The 18,750-nt window shown below is 37.5% G+C and overlaps 2 protein-coding genes across 2 annotated transcripts; both read left to right on the forward strand.

Annotated features, from left to right (window-relative positions):
• The first annotated feature begins 5,544 nt into the window (after positions 1-5,544).
• Positions 5,545-7,015, forward strand: LOC116210274 (paired amphipathic helix protein Sin3-like 5). Its single transcript, XM_031544124.1, has one exon. It carries the CDS (start codon positions 5,658-5,660, stop codon positions 6,684-6,686), a length of 1,029 nt encoding a protein of 342 aa, XP_031399984.1. The 5' UTR covers positions 5,545-5,657; the 3' UTR covers positions 6,687-7,015.
• A 3,275-nt stretch (positions 7,016-10,290) lies between these two features.
• LOC116211205 (ALBINO3-like protein 2, chloroplastic) lies at positions 10,291-17,463 on the forward strand. Its single transcript, XM_031545474.1, has 14 exons — positions 10,291-10,728; positions 10,902-11,008; positions 11,310-11,437; positions 12,233-12,304; positions 13,195-13,296; positions 13,376-13,429; positions 13,611-13,676; positions 15,173-15,220; positions 15,701-15,877; positions 15,967-16,022; positions 16,123-16,240; positions 16,482-16,577; positions 16,752-16,861; positions 16,956-17,463. The coding sequence occupies exons 1-14, from the start codon at positions 10,331-10,333 to the stop codon at positions 17,083-17,085; spliced, it is 1,662 nt and encodes a 553-aa protein (XP_031401334.1). The 5' UTR covers positions 10,291-10,330; the 3' UTR covers positions 17,086-17,463.
• The last annotated feature ends 1,287 nt before the right edge of the window (positions 17,464-18,750 follow it).

The following is an 18,750-nucleotide window of genomic DNA, read 5'->3' on the forward strand; positions in this document are numbered from 1 at the left end:
TCGCAGTAAGAAAATGCAGTCCATCTTAATTTTACGATATGCATGTTTTCAAGGCCTTGCGTCACAAGCAGTAGGAATTGTACTTGAATTAAGCAGCAAGTTCCGAAAGCGTGCAGAATGCTTGAACGAGCCGACCTATTGTGACTGCAAAGAACAAAAAGATCCATACTTCTACAAAGTATGCAAAGAACAAAAGGATCCATACTTCTACAAAGCATGCACCACCGGCTTAAGCGACGCAAGGCGATATAGGAAGGAAGTCGACAGTGTTATGTTAGGATTAATGGAAGAGAATATGGCATGCTAATTGCTCCATGCGGACTCGCCATGTCCATTGTCATGGCACCTGCTCATGGCGCCGGTCAATATACCTCAACATCCTTTGTTGAAGATCACTAAAACTAATTTATTTCATGCCTATCCTGTTATGCATGTGCTGGTGCGATGGCCGATTTTCCACAGATAACTGATCAAAATGCGGTAATTTGGAAGTTTCATGATACTCAAAGGTAGTTGTCCGGAGCAACTTGAGATTATTTGACAAACTCCAGGGGTCGTTTTGTAACAAAATTTGGGTGTATTTTTAGACTTCCTAATACTACAGGGAGCATATTTTTTAGAAAATTTTAAAATTCAAAATAAGAAAATCTATTTAAAAAACTCAAAAATTCTCAAGAAAATAATAAATGGTCCCACAAATATATGACTATATATTTTTAAAAATTTATAAATTTGTTTAGTAACAAACTAAAAAATCGCGATACCAAGGGTAAATGTAATTTGCTTTTGTTAATTTTAATATATAAAATACTTTTTATAAAATTTTGAAAATAGTAATTTAAATCAATCATAGTATACTATTGAATATATAATACTATGGTAATTTAATTTCATGAATAAGATATGGAAAAATTATATAAAAAAGAGAGAAAATAAAGAACGGCCCACAAATTTATATTTATATATTTTAAAAGTATTAAATTATTTCAAAAGAAAAACTCATAAAATAGAGAAAATTCTATTTAGAATGGAGCGTTCTTAGGTCATCTAGTCGGGTGCAATCATATTCTTACTTATATAGATAGATATATATATATATATATATATATACAGTAATGTTATTTGAATTTGTAAAAAATTGTTCAAGAGGACAATAAAAATGTAAATTAATATGTTAGTCAATATATATTGGATTTGAACTTTAAAAAAGGAAAAGAATTTACTTATATATATTTAAAAAAATTTCTTTAATTTTTGATTTATCATAATAATTTATGTAATAACTAATATAGACTATAATTGAAATTTAATGAAAAAATTACCTATGAACTCTCTATTGATAATAAATATTTCAAATATACAAAAAATTGTACTAATTAATATCATGCTTTGTAAAAGTCAATATTTCTCCAAGATAATCATAAATTGAATTTTTAGTATTGTCCCAACCAAGTCAATACCCAAGTGAGATTATTCTCAGTCAATAACCTGGCGCAGCCATACGTGAAAAAATAAGGATATTTCTAATTTCATAAATAAAAAGAGATATACCTAAATTGGTGATATATTGAAGTAGAGTTTTTACCAACGTTGTTTGGTATTAGGTGATTAAGCATTTGTTCCCGTTAAGTAAGGTCCGAATGCGAGTCTTGTGCTATAGCTTGATCTCAATGGGTTTATGAAATATCAAGCGATGCACACCGAAAAAAGTGCGCACGATTGAATTAAATAAAAATTAAAAATATTCGAAAATAACTATCTTTTTTTTTTAAGAAAGAGAATTAGATGGTTTCCCCGGGTCGGACCTGTATAGTATTACTATAATTCTAATTCACTTTTGCAAGATGTAACTTGTTTTAGGCAATATTATTATTAATAAGATAAGTCAAGATATGTTAATTTTGAAATTATTTTGGAGAAATATGAGAAGAAATCAAAAGAAGGGATAAAGACCAAAAAAAATCAAAGTTTAGAGAAAAATATTTTAAAAAACAATTCTAATAGACTTTGGTGATGTAACTTGTTTTAGTTAATTTTATATTTTAATAAGATAAGATATGTTAATTTTGAGAATACTTTGGAGGATATGATTATTTTGAATTAATTTAAAGATAATAAGTTTAATGGTAAACTGTACATATTGATAAGATAAGATAAGATACTATGGCCAGAAAAGAAAGAAGAAAAGAATTGATATATTAAGCTTGAACCTGAATTTACTTTGACAGATGTGAGAAGAAATCAAAGTAAGGATGAAAACGAAAAAAGAATCAAAGTTTCGAGAAAAATATTGAATAAAAGGATTGGCAAGGGTAGAAATGAAGAAAAGGAAAGAAGGGACATGTGTCAATTTCTCCTTCAATGAACCCATAAACAAGAGAATTATGCAAACCACCAATCGATGCCGCAGAAAATGAATCAAATTAACGTCATTATTATTATTTATTTTATGTAAATTAAATCTAAAATTTATCATATATGAAAAAAAAATTATTTTGTATATATCCACCTAAATATTATGGTAACTTTTAAATTCTTACTATTTTGCTCATTTAACGATTTTTAATAATCAAAAACTTAAAACTTAAAAAGAAAGCCTTTGAAAATAAAAATTTTATAGCTTGTTTGGTATCCTTTGACTTCACTACAAACTTTTTAAAATTTCAAAATGACCTAAATTTTTAAAAATTGTTCAATTTTGCCTCAAGCCATTCTCTATCCTCCACGTTCACTGTTCATAATTTTTCTCCTTCCCCCCGTGCGCTATTCATCGTCCCTGAACAAGCCATCTCCATCGATCCGGCGAGATCTGCCCCGCTTCGACCACCTACCCTTCACCAAGGCCGCCTTCGTCCCCGACAAGGACTCCTCCTGCCCCGACCTCCTTTCCACCTCCCGCATCGAGCTCCAAAGCCAACAAGAACTCCGAGATTTGCAGGCGCCTCACCTCCTTCGACTAGAATGAGCCTCTTCTCCTCCTTCAACATCGACACCACCTACACCATCGGGTGGATGGCAATGCTCGAACCCATCTCTCTCTCTCTCTCTTCATCGAACCCAGTGGACAACGATGCCCATCATGTCTCCTCCAACTCCTCAGCCATCAATCGGCCACTCCTCCACTGCCTGCCCCTTCCGTCCCATCCTATCTCTGCTTTTTTCTCCCTTGTTGGAGGCTAGGAACAGGGGCTCCTCGTGCCTCGAATCGAAGCACCAAGGCTTCGAAGCCTTGCCGCTGCAGTTTGAGGCATAGAGGCCGATTGTGGGAGAGGCGGAGGAGGCATATTGATGTGCAGTGTCGATTTCAAGATCACAGAGGCAGAGGTGAACTGAACATTTTTTAGGGGGGAAGAGAAAAGAGAGGAAGAATGATGTAAAAGAGTGGTGGATAGAGAAGTGTGGGATGCATTTTGCAAAGAAATGTGGGCTTGTTTGGTTTGTAAATGTGATTTTAAAATCACAACTTTAACCTAATTATATCAACAATAAAACAAAATAACTCATACAAAGTCAAAGAGTGGGCTCTATTTATACCAATTTTTTTTTTACAACAAAACAAAATAACTCGTACAAAGTCAAAAGGTGAGCCCCATTTATACCACTTTTTTTCAAAATCAAAATCTGATTTTAAAATCTTATTTTTAAACCCAAACGCAGCAGAAAGTTTTGGATCATTTTGAAACTTTAAAAAATTCGTAAACAAACGAAATCATATTTCAATCCATTACCCAACGCCACATTATTGTATATATCCACTAAAATTTTATGTTAACAGTTAAATTTCTCACTATTTTGCTCACTTGACAATTTTTAATAACCAAAAGTTTAAAACTTAAAAAGAAAGACTAAAAATTGTAGGCATGGCATGTGGCCTCCTACAGAAAGAGTTTTAGTTTATTTAGTTTATTTATAGTAAAGTGATAGATGCACTTAATAAATCCCATAAATTATATTATTTTATATATAATAAATAATAATAATACATTTATCATAACAAAATAACATTTAAAATTAAAAGTTAAAAAGCAAAATTTTCAAAAATCATCCCAATATTACAAGATTTTATACCAAAAGTATCATAAAATATTATGAAAATATTGCGTGGATTACAAATCTTATTGAACGATACTATTTAAAATTAAGAATTAAAAAATTCATAATTATTAAACAAAAACATTACAAAAATTTAAAAAACTGAAAGATCCTAGGTTTATTTATAAAAACTCAAAAGTCCGAGAATATTTCGTACAACAATCCATTCATTCTAAGGCCATCAGGCTAGAGCTACCATTTACTTTCATATATAGATATACTAGTCGTAGAGTCCGTGCGTTGCACAAGGAAAAACGTTACGAATTTTAATTTTTTAATTGCATAATAATCATAATAATTTACAATTAATAAAAATATAATTTTCAACATACGACTAATGGTAATTTAAAGTGATGAATAACATATGAAAAACTATATTAAAGAAGTGTAAAAAGACATCCTTATGATGAACATATATAGCAGCCCTTTTTATTATAAATTTGACATGATATATACATAAGTTAGATAATATGAAAAACTTCACAAAATTTCATATAGCAATCCAAACATTCTAAAACTATTGATCGTACATAAGTGACAAAAAGAAAAATAAATAATTGAAAAACTCTACTTCATGTCTAATAATAGCAGTACTTTTAGAAAAACTCATCTTCAATTTTAATATATACCAAGAAAAAATTCAAAGCAGCACAAGCTATGTATGTAGGACAAATAATAAAATTTAATAAAAAATAATTCTTTCATAAGAACATAAGTAGACGTACATATAAAAGAAAAGTTGAGATTGATTTATCAAAATTTTAATACTTTCTCTACTTTCGAGATCGAGAATTTGAGAAATATCTAATGCACATTGTGGTAGACATATTTTTGAAAGCTCTAGTGGTAGACGTAATTTTTTAGAGCTGAATTGTTTATGTGAATAGTGCTTCCTATTTATAACTTTTTGTATAGAATCTAGAAAAATATAGGCTGATTAGGTTTTTGAAAATTGAATATGATTCATATATCTATAAAATCATTAAAGATAGGGATATTTTAGAAAATGTCATATATAAAATATTTTAAAATTAAAAAATACTAAAATTTTTGAGAAAATTCAATTCAACAATCCTGATGTTCAGAGACCATCGTGGCAGGCCCACTATAACTTTGCTTTATATTATATATAGATAGATATAGATATAAATATATATATATATATATATATATTTTATGTTGTAATAAGGAATTGGACAAATAATTATTAATTCTAATCATATAAGTGGATTAAAAAAAACAATTAGATTTTTCAGGGGAAATTATTTCTGATTTTGAATTATGACCAAAAGATTTTGTTTCCTGTTTTGTACAAAAAGATTTCAGATATCCCAACGAGATAGAGATCGAGATTTTGGGTCAACCGCCACGCGCTTTTAGCCACTTGATATATATATATATATATATATATATATATAATGGCGAGTTCATATATAATAACATAAATAAACCCAGTCTTTATTCATCAAATGTTCTGTACCATAGGAACCAGGTTTTTTTTTTGCTGAAACATAGGAGCCAAGTTAGCCATTGAGAGAGATCGATCCATCGAGCAATCCCCGACCATGGTGAAGGTGAAACCGTCCCGCTCCGACGCCATTGATTTCTACAACAAGGTCCGAGATGCTTTTGGGGATGAATCGCTGGAGCTGCACTTGTTCATTGAAGCCTTCCGCAAGTACAGGTCGTCCCTCGACTCCGCCGTGTTCTTGGACAAGGTCACCACACTGTTAGGTGCCCGCCCGGACCTGCTCCGCTCATTGAATTTCCTCTTCCTGCCTGATGAAAGAAAGATCAAAATCCGTGGCATCAATGATCCGCGCCGCAATAAAGCCGTGTCCAAACTCATGTTTGAATGCACGATAGACTTCGTCACTAGGGCCAGGAAACAACTCAGGCACCATCCCGGGGTTTACGAGTCGTTTGTCAAGATCGTAAGTACCAACAAGGGCGATCTGGTGGAAGCTTACAGCAAGGTCTCTATACTATTGAAGGATTTTCCGGACTTGCTTTGCGACTGCAGCAGATATTTTCCGAAATCCGTGATCAAGAGAGCCAAGGAGCCCGAGACTAGTTTGAGTTGTGCAAGATTCGGCCCCAGCTACATGCTTCTACCGGAGGCCAAGGTCAAGTCAAGACCAGGATCAGGGCTTGCAGCTCAGGTCCTGAACCACCATGTCGTCTTAAAAAGGAACTTTCCTATGTCGGATTCCAGTGAGAATCAGCGGGAGCGTTGCACACATGTGAATCAACATGATGACGAGCTGTTCTACTCTGAGGATTATCGCTACGAGCTGGACATGTTGATCGAGACCATAAGGTCCGCCATTGCCCGCATAAAAAATTTCCTCGAACAAAGTGATCGCTCTGCAGGACCCATAAAGGGCATTCGAGATCACCTGATCGCGGCAGACCTGAGGTGCATCGAGCAGATATACGGCGAGCATGGCCTTGAAATGGTGGACGGAGTGCACAAGGAACCGAGGAAGGCTTTGCCTGTAGTGCTGGGACGGTTCGAGCAGAAGGAAGCAGAGTGGGTTAAATTTCGGTCGGAGATGAACGAGAGATGGAAGCAGGTTCATCAGTCCCAGTAACTTGGCAGCTCTAAAAGCTCTAGGCCTAACATGATCAGGAAGTCCACGCAAACCCTCCACATCAACTGATGTTTTATGCAAACATACCGAACTAGGAAAACATATTCTCTAGTATTAAGATTGATTTGATCACGGCCAAATGGTCTCTTAGCCGGGTAGACAGTGGATTAATTTACTTTGTATAGCTTCCTTTTTAGTCATTACTCTTATGAATGAATCCTTGTTGGCAATGGTGACAATATGTTTGTCGTGTCGCCCTCATGCTTGTCTTGCAACTGAAGATATTGAACAGGTACAATAATGGAAATGCAGATCTCTTCAGACCCAAATCAAGGGCTTTCGGATAAATGTGTCAAACACAATTATAGACGGCATTCCCATGTTGAAAAGCCATCATAGACAGCAGTACCGTGAACCATCTTTCCAGGCCATTCTATTTTACGATATCTTACATAATCATCTATCCCTGAATGAAAAAGGCACTCATTTTTCTGCCATACAATTGTTAAATCCTATTTCAGTCATTCCAAAATTATCATATCTAGCCATGAGATCACAGCTTGCAGTCTCAGGTTCTGAACCTCAGCTGGTGTTGAAAGCCAGCTTTTCTTCCTCGAATCCCATGAAAATCAGTGCAGGAATCCAAATGAACATATACAATATAGGAACTGTTGCGGAGGTGTGTTCCATATCCTACAAGACATAAACATGAGAGAATATTCTTACAGCAACTCCTAAATTCATCTGTAAAATCTAACTTCATTTAACTGCAGGCATAGCTGAAGAGCGCGGCATGGGACCTTGGGCTCACATAGTATCAGTTATGATTTTATTGAAACCGCCATGAAGTTTTTCTTTCTTTTGATGATGAATAATAAGGAGAGGGAGGGCGACTGGCATAGCATCCCCTATTAACTATAGTGGAATCATGAAGGTAAACCTATATTGGAGGCAACAAGAGATAATAGTTTGGTCTTTTTCTGCATAACGTGCTACATTGAACTGCTTGCTTACGTGACCAGATCCATGGAGAAACTTCACACATAACTGTGCTAAAAGACATTATTTTTGAAGTACTAAGATTAGAAAAGCAGATGTGGGATTCCAATGATCAATAGATTTAAACAAGACGAAACAATATTATCTTTGGACTCATAAAAAGCAAGAAGCATTTAACCAGTGATCCGTTCGTTCATTATAAGTCCATTATGCCGAACGCACCTTGTCATTCAGTATACAAAGAGGAGAGGACGGAAGACCATCGCAGTTAAACAGTTAAATAGAATGCAATCCAATGTTGCCAATTTCTTAGTAGAAGAGGATAGAAGATCATCCTGGCAGCTAAACCCTCCACATCAGATCACGAAACCTATTGTCAATTGAGCAATCTTCCACAACATATCTCACGTACCACGGCATTCCTCCATAAGGTGGAAGATGCTAATGGGGAGAAATCCAACTTTTCTGATGTAGCCTTTCTTGATTTGGCATCAGCCCCAGACTCTTGCTTCTTCGTTGCCAAGGTCATCAAACTACTCCATGGTCGCCTACTCTTTCAATGCCTTCTTGGCTGACGGATACAAGATTGAGGTCAGCGGTGATGACAATCCGTACAGTGAAGAAGTCGTGATCGACCCCGAGTTGATAATGTCAACATTAGGAAACAATTCTAAGGTCTGCAAAATTTATGGTCTCTGAATTAAAGAAAAGCATACTTCAGAGTCACATTGACGTGTTAGTGTTCATGCAGGCAAAGTTTAGACGTGATAAAAAATACTAAAGAAGCACAAAAAGAGGTAAGGATGATGTTGGAGATCATTTTATCTTCTGCTCTTTCGGTAAATTGTTTATTCTTGCCTCTCTCGATAGGCCCTTCTGAGTTCCAAATCATTTTCTGGTGCTAATATATATTGGTCTATGCGAGGGATTTCCCGAACTTGGGCCACAATTGCAAGAGCTTCATTCCAAAATCTTTGATAAAGAGTGAGAAGGAGCTCGAGATGGGGTTTTGGACCCAGTTGCAGACTTCTACCAGCTAACAAAAGTCGAGTCAAGTCCAAGATCAGAGATTTCAGCTCGGGTCCTGAACCATCGGCTTGGTGTTGAAAAGCAGCTTTCCTTTGTTGGGTTCCGGGGAGAATCAGCACGAGAAACAGTACAATGATGGGCTGTTTCCGCCACGAGGATGATCACTATCAGTTGGACATCGTGATCAAGACCGCATGGTCTGCCATCAGATGCATCAAAAGTTTCCTTGAACGATGCGATCGCTCTGGACCTGTGGGAAGGCATTCAAGCTCACCAGGTTGTGGTGGACATGAGGTGCATTGAGCAGATGTATGGCGAGCACAGCCTTGATGCGGGGAACGAAGTGCACAGGAATCACGACCAAAGTCCTGCTGGTAGTGTTGCTTAGGCATGATAAAAAGGAAGGTGATTGGGCTGAATATCGGTCCAAGGTGAACAAGAGGTGGAAGCAGTTTCGTCCGTCCTGATCACTTGCTGGCTCTAAAAGCGACTCCTAGGATCGGACCTGCACGTCAACAGATTATTTTAAATCAGACATACAGAATTAGGAAACATTTTTTTTTCGTGAAATTAGGATTTATTTGCTCACAGGAGAATTATGTCTGCATCAGGAAGTGCCCTTACACGGGTAGACAGTGAATCTATGTAGCTCTTCGCAAACCTCCTTGTTTAGTCATCTTGATGGAATCCTCATTGGCAGTCAAGATCACATTGGAGTCGTACCATGCTTGTCTTGCTATTAAAGAAATTTAACTGGTACAATGGCAATTACGGAGATCTCTTCAGACCCAAATCAAGAAGAGCTTGGCGTTGATGACATTTCATACTTGCCCGGCCGATTTAATTTTTCGAAATCCATTATAGACTGTTCCCATGACTTGTTTTCTACATCTCTTGATCCCCCCATGTTACAAACTCATTTTCCAGGGAATTCTGTTTGACACTCCTTAATTTTACAATATCCTCTGTTTGTCGATCAAAAGCATAGTCATATTTCTGCAGTACAATGTGTAAATCCTATCGCGGTTTAAAACACTATCAGTCTTAAATCCTCACAAGGTCCAAAAGTGTGTAGAGTGCTTGAATGACCCGAATTCGATGAAGGAAAGCTGCAAGTGCTTGCATTGCTGGCTTAAGTGATGCATGACCATACGCAGAAAGTCAACAATGGTACCTTAGATGATGTAAATATGCTGATGCCGTCCTTGGACCAAAATTAGCAGGCAAATATCAAGCTAAATGTTGATCCATACAGACTCATCATATGTCCATTGTCATGGCGTGGATAAGTGTACCTCAGCATCTCGTGTCGAAGATCATTAGAACTTATACATGGACTTGCCTATCCCGTACGCATTTTCCAGTTGATGGCCGATTTTCCACAGATAACTGATCAAAATGCAGTAATTTGGAAGGTTCGTGATACTATAAGCTGGTTGTCCGGGGCTACTTGAGAAGATTTCAGAAAATCCAGGGGTCAAAGTAATCTAAAAGTTTGGATGTATTTCTGGAGATTGTAATACTACAGGGAGCGATTTGAAATTAACCTTAAATATAGCATAAACCGGCTCAGATCCCTTCGCCGGCGTCATTTTTGGGACTTCCTTCGGCCGTCAATGGCGGTAGCCTCCTCAAAGCTTCTGAGCCATCTCCGCCGTCGCTCTCTACTTCGCAGCTCTCCCTCCCTCATACGCACCCGCCATCTGCTGCCACCTCCGACGCCAATCCACAGCCCTCGCTTCCTCGACTCCCTCGACTGTCCGCTCCCCTCAACTCAGTCTCCCTTCCAGTTCAGCCGCTGCTTCTCCGCCAGCTCATGGGGGGACGATTCCGGGCTCTGGCGGCTTGGCGAATCGGCGTCGGCGAGGAGCGAGCTGGATGGTCCCATCAGCTCAGGGCTTAATGAGGCTGCTCACGAAGTCGTGAGCAGTGTCAGCGACGGGGGTTCTATTCTACCGGTGAAATCCCTGATATCGATTCTTGATTACTGCCATGACCTCACCGGCTTCCCCTGGTTCGTTTATCTGTCTCTCCCTTTCTTCATTGGCAGGGTGGCCAGCGAATGTAGTGTGCTTAAAGAACCGCCCCATTTACTGATCTCTGATTCGAAAAACATTCCGACGATGCCGAATTTGAAATGGTGTTCTGTAGGATGGCTTTGATTGTTGTATTTCATTGAATTCGCAGGTGGGCACTGATAGCATCCTCCACAATCGCGATGAGGATTATGTTGCTCCCTATAGTTGTCTTGCAACAGAAGAAATTGAGTAAAATCGCTGAGTTCTTGCCCAAATGTGAGTTTTTTCATCGCTCTTCATTTTCACAGGGCAAAAAGTTTCGTTCTTCAATTGCTTCACTGTCTTTGATTGGTTCTTCGTCTTTACGGTGATAATGGCAGTTTATCGGAACATATATTGTGTCATTGAGTGAGTCTAACTTGACGTGAAGAGAGATTGACATTTGATAACATAATTCAGCTTATTCCTCTTTCATTTTGGTTCTGATGGTGGTGGTGCTTATATGCGAGTTGTCCGCCTTGGTATATAAAGATTATTTGGTGTTTATTCTGAAAGATACTCGCTTGCACTCTTGCAGTGCCTCCGCCTTTGCCCCCACTTTTCTCAGGAAAGAGTTACTCCGACCATATTTCACATTTCAAAAAGGAGCGGCGAGCATCTGGGTGCCCTACATTGTTGTGGATGTTGGCAACCTCCACTGTCCAGGTGGTTTCTATTCCATATATCTTATCTGTATATGATTACTGAGCTCGATCATTCTTTCATTTTAGTCAAGCATTTGATGCCGCTTTATTTGAATCATATAAAGGTTGACTACAAGCACTGTGATCCGAGGATAAATATGAACCTTCCTGGATCAATAACTTGGGGCACTATGATTTGTCTCTCTTGGAGTTTCTTTCAGTTTTTTAATGTCCATTTTGTGTGCAGACTGCTTTTGCAGCTGCAATTTTCCTGCAGAGGTGTTAAACTCCAGTTCTTTTCTTTAGTGTGAATATGATGCTATGATAAGGAACAGAATGCATGGTGAAACATTTTTGCTGGAACTTTCAATGATCCTCGTAGAAAGTCTGTGCACGATTTAGTGATGTATGGCTAAAATTGAAAAGAAACCAGTAGTACTTTAGGACTGATGAAATAGAATTAGTTATCATTTTATGCAGTATTTTTTATTAGATTATTGTATTATTGTATTTTTATTATTTAAACAAGGGAAATGGCAACTCTACTACTTTCATTTGTTCGGATATGAGGAAATGGAGGGAAAGAGAGGGGAGAAGAGGGAAAGTCGTATGGATTTTGAAAAACTCCCTCACAAAATTGCCTCGCCTCCCCTCCCTTTCCCTCCATTTCCCTCGATCTAAACGGAGTGGCAATTGTTCTGCCACAAGTAAAGTACTTAGGGCCTATACCAAAGATCATAAGACCTCTTCTCTGCATTATCTAGTATTGAATGGAAAGAGCTCATACTTTTCTTCCCGGCTTTATGTGCTTTTGCAGATCCCATTCTTTATGTTATGGATGGTTACTACCCGAAGGATGTCTTTGGACAATCACCCAGGATTTGACAGTGTAAAAGCGTTCATGGCCCTGTTTTTTCAGCTTCATTTCTCATTGTCTCTGAAAAGGGAGATTTATCAGCTTAGTTTTTGACCCTAATCCACATAAGTCTGCTAGAACTATTCAATCAAGTATAACATTGAACTGTAGAATGCTCTCCTATCGTTTGACAATTCAAATGTCATTATTTAAAAAGCAAGGAGGAACATAGAATTTGCTTCTCCTAAGGAATTTCATGGGATCAATAGTAAGTTGCAACAAAATTAGGTGATGTTCTACATGGAAAAAATTTAAGCATTTTTTAAAGTAATGGTAATTTTTTCTTTTTATTTCTTACATAATCAAAGCTATAGATGCCCAAAATCAAATTCTGATGTCAGTTGTACTTTATTGAAGGATGGAAAAGAAAAGAGAAAATATCAAGTTAAACCCTCCCTTCTAGTATATCAACAATCTATTTTATCATTTATCCCAGATGTCCACATCTGACTAATATCGAAAACTCTTCCACTATATAGTATTGACTATTGTGCATATAAGACAAATCTAGTATATAAGTCTGAAAGTGCCTCCACAGAATTTGTTAAGCTTAATCTTTTTTTTCTGTTAGGACAAATCAATTTTCTTGACAACCATATGGATGTTTGTTTTTTCACCAAGAGGTTTCACCAATCCTAAATGTCAAAGATTGAATCCTAACAACTACTCTTAGAGATACCATTAGAAGGACTCTTTGACCAAAGGAAGACCATTTTCCGAGCTAAAGTTTATAAGATTTAGCTTGTAATACCATGGATTGCGATTTTGCTGAGGCTGTTCTACTTTATGCACTGCATCTTTGAATGCTGATAGCAGAAGATTGGCGATTGTGAAGTCAAGAATATATACCCAACTTTTTGCAGGGTGGCATATTATGGTTTCAAAATTTAACAGAAGTCCCTCAAGGCACTATAGGTCTTATTCTTCCATTTCTGATTGGTGGTTTACATCTTACGAACGTACAGGTGCTTATTTGGCTCATACATCACTAGTTGCCGTGACTTACTTCACATATTGCTGACATTTCTTTTGCCATAATGACAGGTTGCCTTTTCAAGATTTCGTAAATATCCTAGTACCATTAACGTCATTGCAAGAGTGAGTTGTTGGAACAAAAGCAAGTAATTGTATACGCCTTTTCTGGTTTGTTTTCTAAGATATTAAAGCAACGGTTTTTTGTCAGTTATCCCCAAAATAAAATGGTTCCTTGACATTAAAAAAAAAAAGAAGGATAAATCATAAGGATTCACATGATGATTGTTTGTAATACTTTTTTCAGGGCTACAGGATAATTTTGCAAATACTGACTCTTCCAGTTGTGTATGGCAGCTGTTTATTTCCGCAGGTACTTTTCCTTATGAATTGCAAAAGAGTTGCTTGAAATTCTGAAATGATGAACTCATATTTGGTAACTGAGATAGTAGTTTCATTGATAATTTAGCAGAACATTGTTAAAGAAACTGCACCAAAAGTATTTGGGAATCTGAAAGTACAAACACCCTTTAAAGTTAGGACTGTCAAAAATTCCACAACACCTAAAACTACTATGTGTACTGCATCCAGAGAATTCTTGAACCAAAGACAACCATGTCCAAACGAAAGCTAGTAAAATATCCTGTGCAGGAGGCTACTGCAAATAATGTTCTTTGGAGGTTTCTTCTGCATTGGAAGCTGTGGTCAACGTTTTCCTACTCATGACTAATATAAGTATAGCAACTTAAAAATGGCAGTAGAAGCTAGAAGGGGCTTACTTGGATTGGCATGTAGCAAAGTCTCAGTGGCAATAATTTTAAGGAATAATATCTTTGATAAGAATCAAACATCGAGAAGCATTTGCTTTGAAGGCAACTTTTTAAGTTCCAAAGAAATAAATTTACCTCCAAGGCCATGGAGCATGTTGGCTGGAGCTGGAATGCAGCTAACATTTACATCTTTCCCGGTATATGGTCAGTCAGGCATTACTTAGGTAAGTAATACCTTCAGAAAGTTTGGATTAAGAACAGAGTTCCTCCTATGAACAATTTCACTGGCTCATAGAAGTGCATGGTCGGAGAAAGTAGAGGCTATGAGCTTTTGCGTCCATGACTGAGTACCTATGAAGAGCTGAAATGCAATTTGTAGCCTGACAGGGGTTTGACAGGGTGCTCAATTAGAAGCACGATCAGATTCAATCCTTATTATGATCGGGATTATTAGGCAAATTTTTTAGAAAAACATTAATCTGTATTTGCAGGCAATTGAGGTTCTACTTTCTCAGTCAGTTAAGCAGCCTTCATTTTTAACTTCAAAATAAGCTAAGAGACTAGATTGAATTGTAGACTAACAGATCCAAAGAAATTATCATGGATAGCAGCAATTTTCTGTTGTTCGTAAGAAAATGAGCATTGGGTATCGAAGCTGTCCCCTTCCATTGGAGAGAATCTTCGTTATAGAAACTCCGGAGGAAGAGCGCCCTGGATGGATATTTTTGTGTTCACAATACAGGCATTATGATTTTCAATAGCTTCTTAATCTTTATATTAGGTGAATCAGATGCTTTTTTAGCAGTTTGACCTTTTCATGAGGATACCCAAATTTATGTAACAGAGATTCAAACGAGAGGACTGCACCAAGCCTGACAGTTTAGATGCTTGAGATTCATCTTGCTAGAAATGTTATTTTCTGCTACATGTCAACATCATATTGCCTGGTTCTCTTTCTCAGTTTGCATCCAGCCAGATATGTTGGATTCATCTTTTTTCCACTTCGCATTAATTTTCTTCTGACAATGATAATTCAATTCCTGACAGCTTCTCTTCGCCCTTTTACAATAAACTTGAGCAATTTTACTTTGATTTGCAGGCATCTTTAGTCTATTGGGCAACCAATATAACCTCAAGTATTCTTGTGGTATTAGGCTTGCTCTCCCTCTCCATCTTTCTCCCCTACAGCAGTGGCAAATTAAAGAAGCCTTTCTTTTCCAGAGTTTTTATATGCATTAAGGCTTCATTTGTTTCCCGTAAATAATTTTCCAAATGAAAATCGTTTACATGTAAAACAATTTCTGGGAAAGTAGTTTATTTTTGCATGTTTGGTAGGATACCAAGGAACTCATCTCTATGTGCTTTGAGAGATGTGTCAGATGGGCCTAGATAAGAGAAAGAGTAGTGTAGCCAAGAAAATGAATTCTGAAAATTTTCACATGAATTCGTTTTCCCCACTTTTGCCTTTACTTTGAAGGTTGGCCAAAAACATTTTCCTGTTGACCAAAGTATTTTGTGTTACCAAACATTGGAAAATGAGAACTTCACTTTCCTATAGAACACTCTCTTCTAAACTAATGGAGCCTAAGTAGATATTGACTTGATGGGGGTGCCACAAAATTTGCAGCAAATGGGTCTCCATCATCCTGGCGTTCGAATGATGCTGGGGTTGTCAAAGGAGGAGGAGATTATTCCTAAAAGAGATTCGAATGCTGACATGGCAGTGACATCTAAAACAGCGTCTTCAGATTCAAAAATAGGAAAAACCTCTGTACATGACCTGTCACCTGAGGAATTGCTTGCTGTGAGTGTTGAGAATACAATGATTATATCTCCTATCATTTCGGGATTTGATTTGTGTTTCAGTTCTGTCTTGCTTGATGTTGTCAACAGCTCTCACTCAGTGTGATATCCCAAGGGGAGAACATACAAGGAATTTCATTGCTAGAGTAATTTTTTTCTGTCATTCTCTCTTAACTTTTACTATTATTTTTTTAATTATTTTCCCCTTTTTTTTTTCAATTGATGGTCATAAGCATTTGTTTGCAGACTAGCGCTTGATAAAGATCCTGAGTATATAAGAGCAATGGTTGTCATAGGGCAGACCTTGTTGCATATAGAAGAACCCGATGAGGCTGCTGAATATTTAGAGCGAGCTATTTCCAAGGTCTGGTGCTCCATACTTCGCTCTTTTGATTTGTTATTGTTGAATTTCTCGTGATTCCGGCATTTTTGTTTGGTTGATAAATAGTTTCTGGACCAAAAGGATGCTGTTTCTCTTCTCACTCTGTAGTCAATATTCACATATTTAATTTGGAATTATGACTAAGGATCATTTTTTTTTTTAATACCTATAGCTAACATCTGCTTCTATTCTGAAAGTTATTTTCATGATGTCTGTGGTTCAGCTCTTTGGTGCTGGCAATCCAATGGAAAAGGAAGGTGAGGAGCTTGATTTTCTAATCTTGGCTTCTCAAGGGGCCGGCCTCGCTTATATACAGCAGGTATTCTCCCTCACACCTTGAGATGGCTTCTCAAGGCATCTCGGTTTGAAGCTAAATCATAGAACCCAATTTTAGAATAGCTTTCAGTGAATGAATTCTTTAGAGGAGTTGGTCTCAATTATGTCATGCCATTTGAAAATGTCTAATTTTGCTTTTACTTCTAATAAATGGCAGTCGAAGTTTGCTGAAGGAATAGAGCATCTGGAAAGAATCGCGGCCTTGAAAGAGCCAGAGGAACCGAAGATCAAGGCCCACTATTATGATGGGCTCGTACTGCTCTCAAGGTACGTTACAAGTTTGAATAATCAAACCACGGAACGATCTGGTGATCATAATTTTCTGAGAAAACCATCTCATGAGATTGTCTGTCCTATACAGTGCCTTGTTCAATGAAGGTCGTACAGCTGAAGCTGCAAAGTACCTGCGACTAGCTGCCGCATATGATCCCAAGTTTAACGAATTATTGGAACAATGCGAGAAGGAAAGTCGGGAACTCAATATGCAGTAAGAGGAGATTACTTACTGGTTATTCTTTTTCCCAGCCAAAGCCATAATGACCGGGGAGCAAGGTGTTTCTGGTGTAACAATAAAACCTTGTACCCCGTCCGAGATTGAACAACTCATGCAATGAGGATCCTACAGATTTACCAGGTTTAACAACAAAAGTTCCTTTTGTTTCCTGACCATCAGTTTCAGTTGTGTTTGAAAACAATAGCTATACAAGCAAATTCATGTTTGCAACTTACTGTGTAAACCATATAAAATTTACAGTAGTAAATTCATCCGAGTTGTTTCAAAGTGCGCAAGACGATTTAAGGTCGCATTACGAAGTGCAAGAATCAGGATGGAATTGGAACCAGCTGCTCTTCTGACAGAGTACCCCCAATATTGTATCAGCTGAAGGCCTTATTCCAGCGAAAGCATTTTTACAGTGATTCGCTGCTGTCTCAATATTACACTTCATGCCCGCATTGTTGATTTGCTGGGGAATCCAGAGTTTTAGTTGGAGCAGTTTTATATTGTTAAAAAACCGACTAAGTTCTGTTTGAGGGAAAGAGAAACTAACCAGGAGAATCCGATGACTATTTAACGGTCACGAAGGGAAGACAGATATTGTTATTCAGGTTAACTTGCTTTTACACACACAAAATCTCCTGTCCATCTCCAAGTAAATGGCTACCAAACAGCAGACCGGTATTGTTATTCAGGTAATTGTTTCCTAGCTATCATCATTATCCCTAATACATATATAATACAAAACCGTCCTTTCTCATGTCATCATCGACTGATAAATCTCCAATCCGACCGGAAAATATTGTTTCAAAGACATGATCATTGGCGGTAACTATGCTGGTGTTGTTCTTGTCGGTAGCCGCCGGCAATAATGTTGCGTTTTGAGGTGCAGAGCAAGTTGAAGGGCCGCCAGAAGTCTCTCAAGGCCTTGCATGCCCGCGATTCCCACAGCCGTGGCAGGCTTCTCTCGGCCGTTGACATCTCACGGGATGGCGATGGCAGCCCCCACAGCAGTGACGGGTAAATTTCTAACAAAATACACTAGCAAGGACATAAATTTCTTTAATTTTCTAGTTATTATTTGTCGTGGAAGATGCCGAATTAGAGGAATTTAATTGAGAAGTAAGAATAATTAACGCCGGGATATACACGGTAAAACTCTCGGAGTGAGGGTAACACCGACAGACAAAACAGGAGATTCCATTAGATCGATAAACCGGAAATTACAACCTCAAAATCATACTCGTGTTTCCCGGCCCCCCATTACAAGGCTCAACCCGAGATAACCTCACAATCCTCTAAATTCTTATCACTCTCTCACTCCATGACCCTAGAGATTCCAAGAGAGTAAATCCGAGAACTCTCAAGAAGATTACTCGTGATTCTTGCATAATGTGTTGTCTTGATACAACACCCTCTCCCCTTTTAATAGATGAAATTCCTTCCTGATATCTCAAAGATATCCTAATATAATCATAGATTATTTCTCACTTTGAGATATTCTATAGAAATTCTAAAATTATCTCTAGTATCCCAAAGAGATAATTTCCCTACTTAAAAATTTAAGAGATACAACAAAATTCCTACAAAATAAGAAATATAATCTCAGGAGAATCTGAGATCTCGCCCCTTCCTTTTTCGTCCGATCTTGATACTGATG

This window comes from Punica granatum, chromosome 6, assembly GCF_007655135.1.
Source record: "Punica granatum isolate Tunisia-2019 chromosome 6, ASM765513v2, whole genome shotgun sequence".
NCBI lineage: Eukaryota > Viridiplantae > Streptophyta > Magnoliopsida > Myrtales > Lythraceae > Punica > Punica granatum.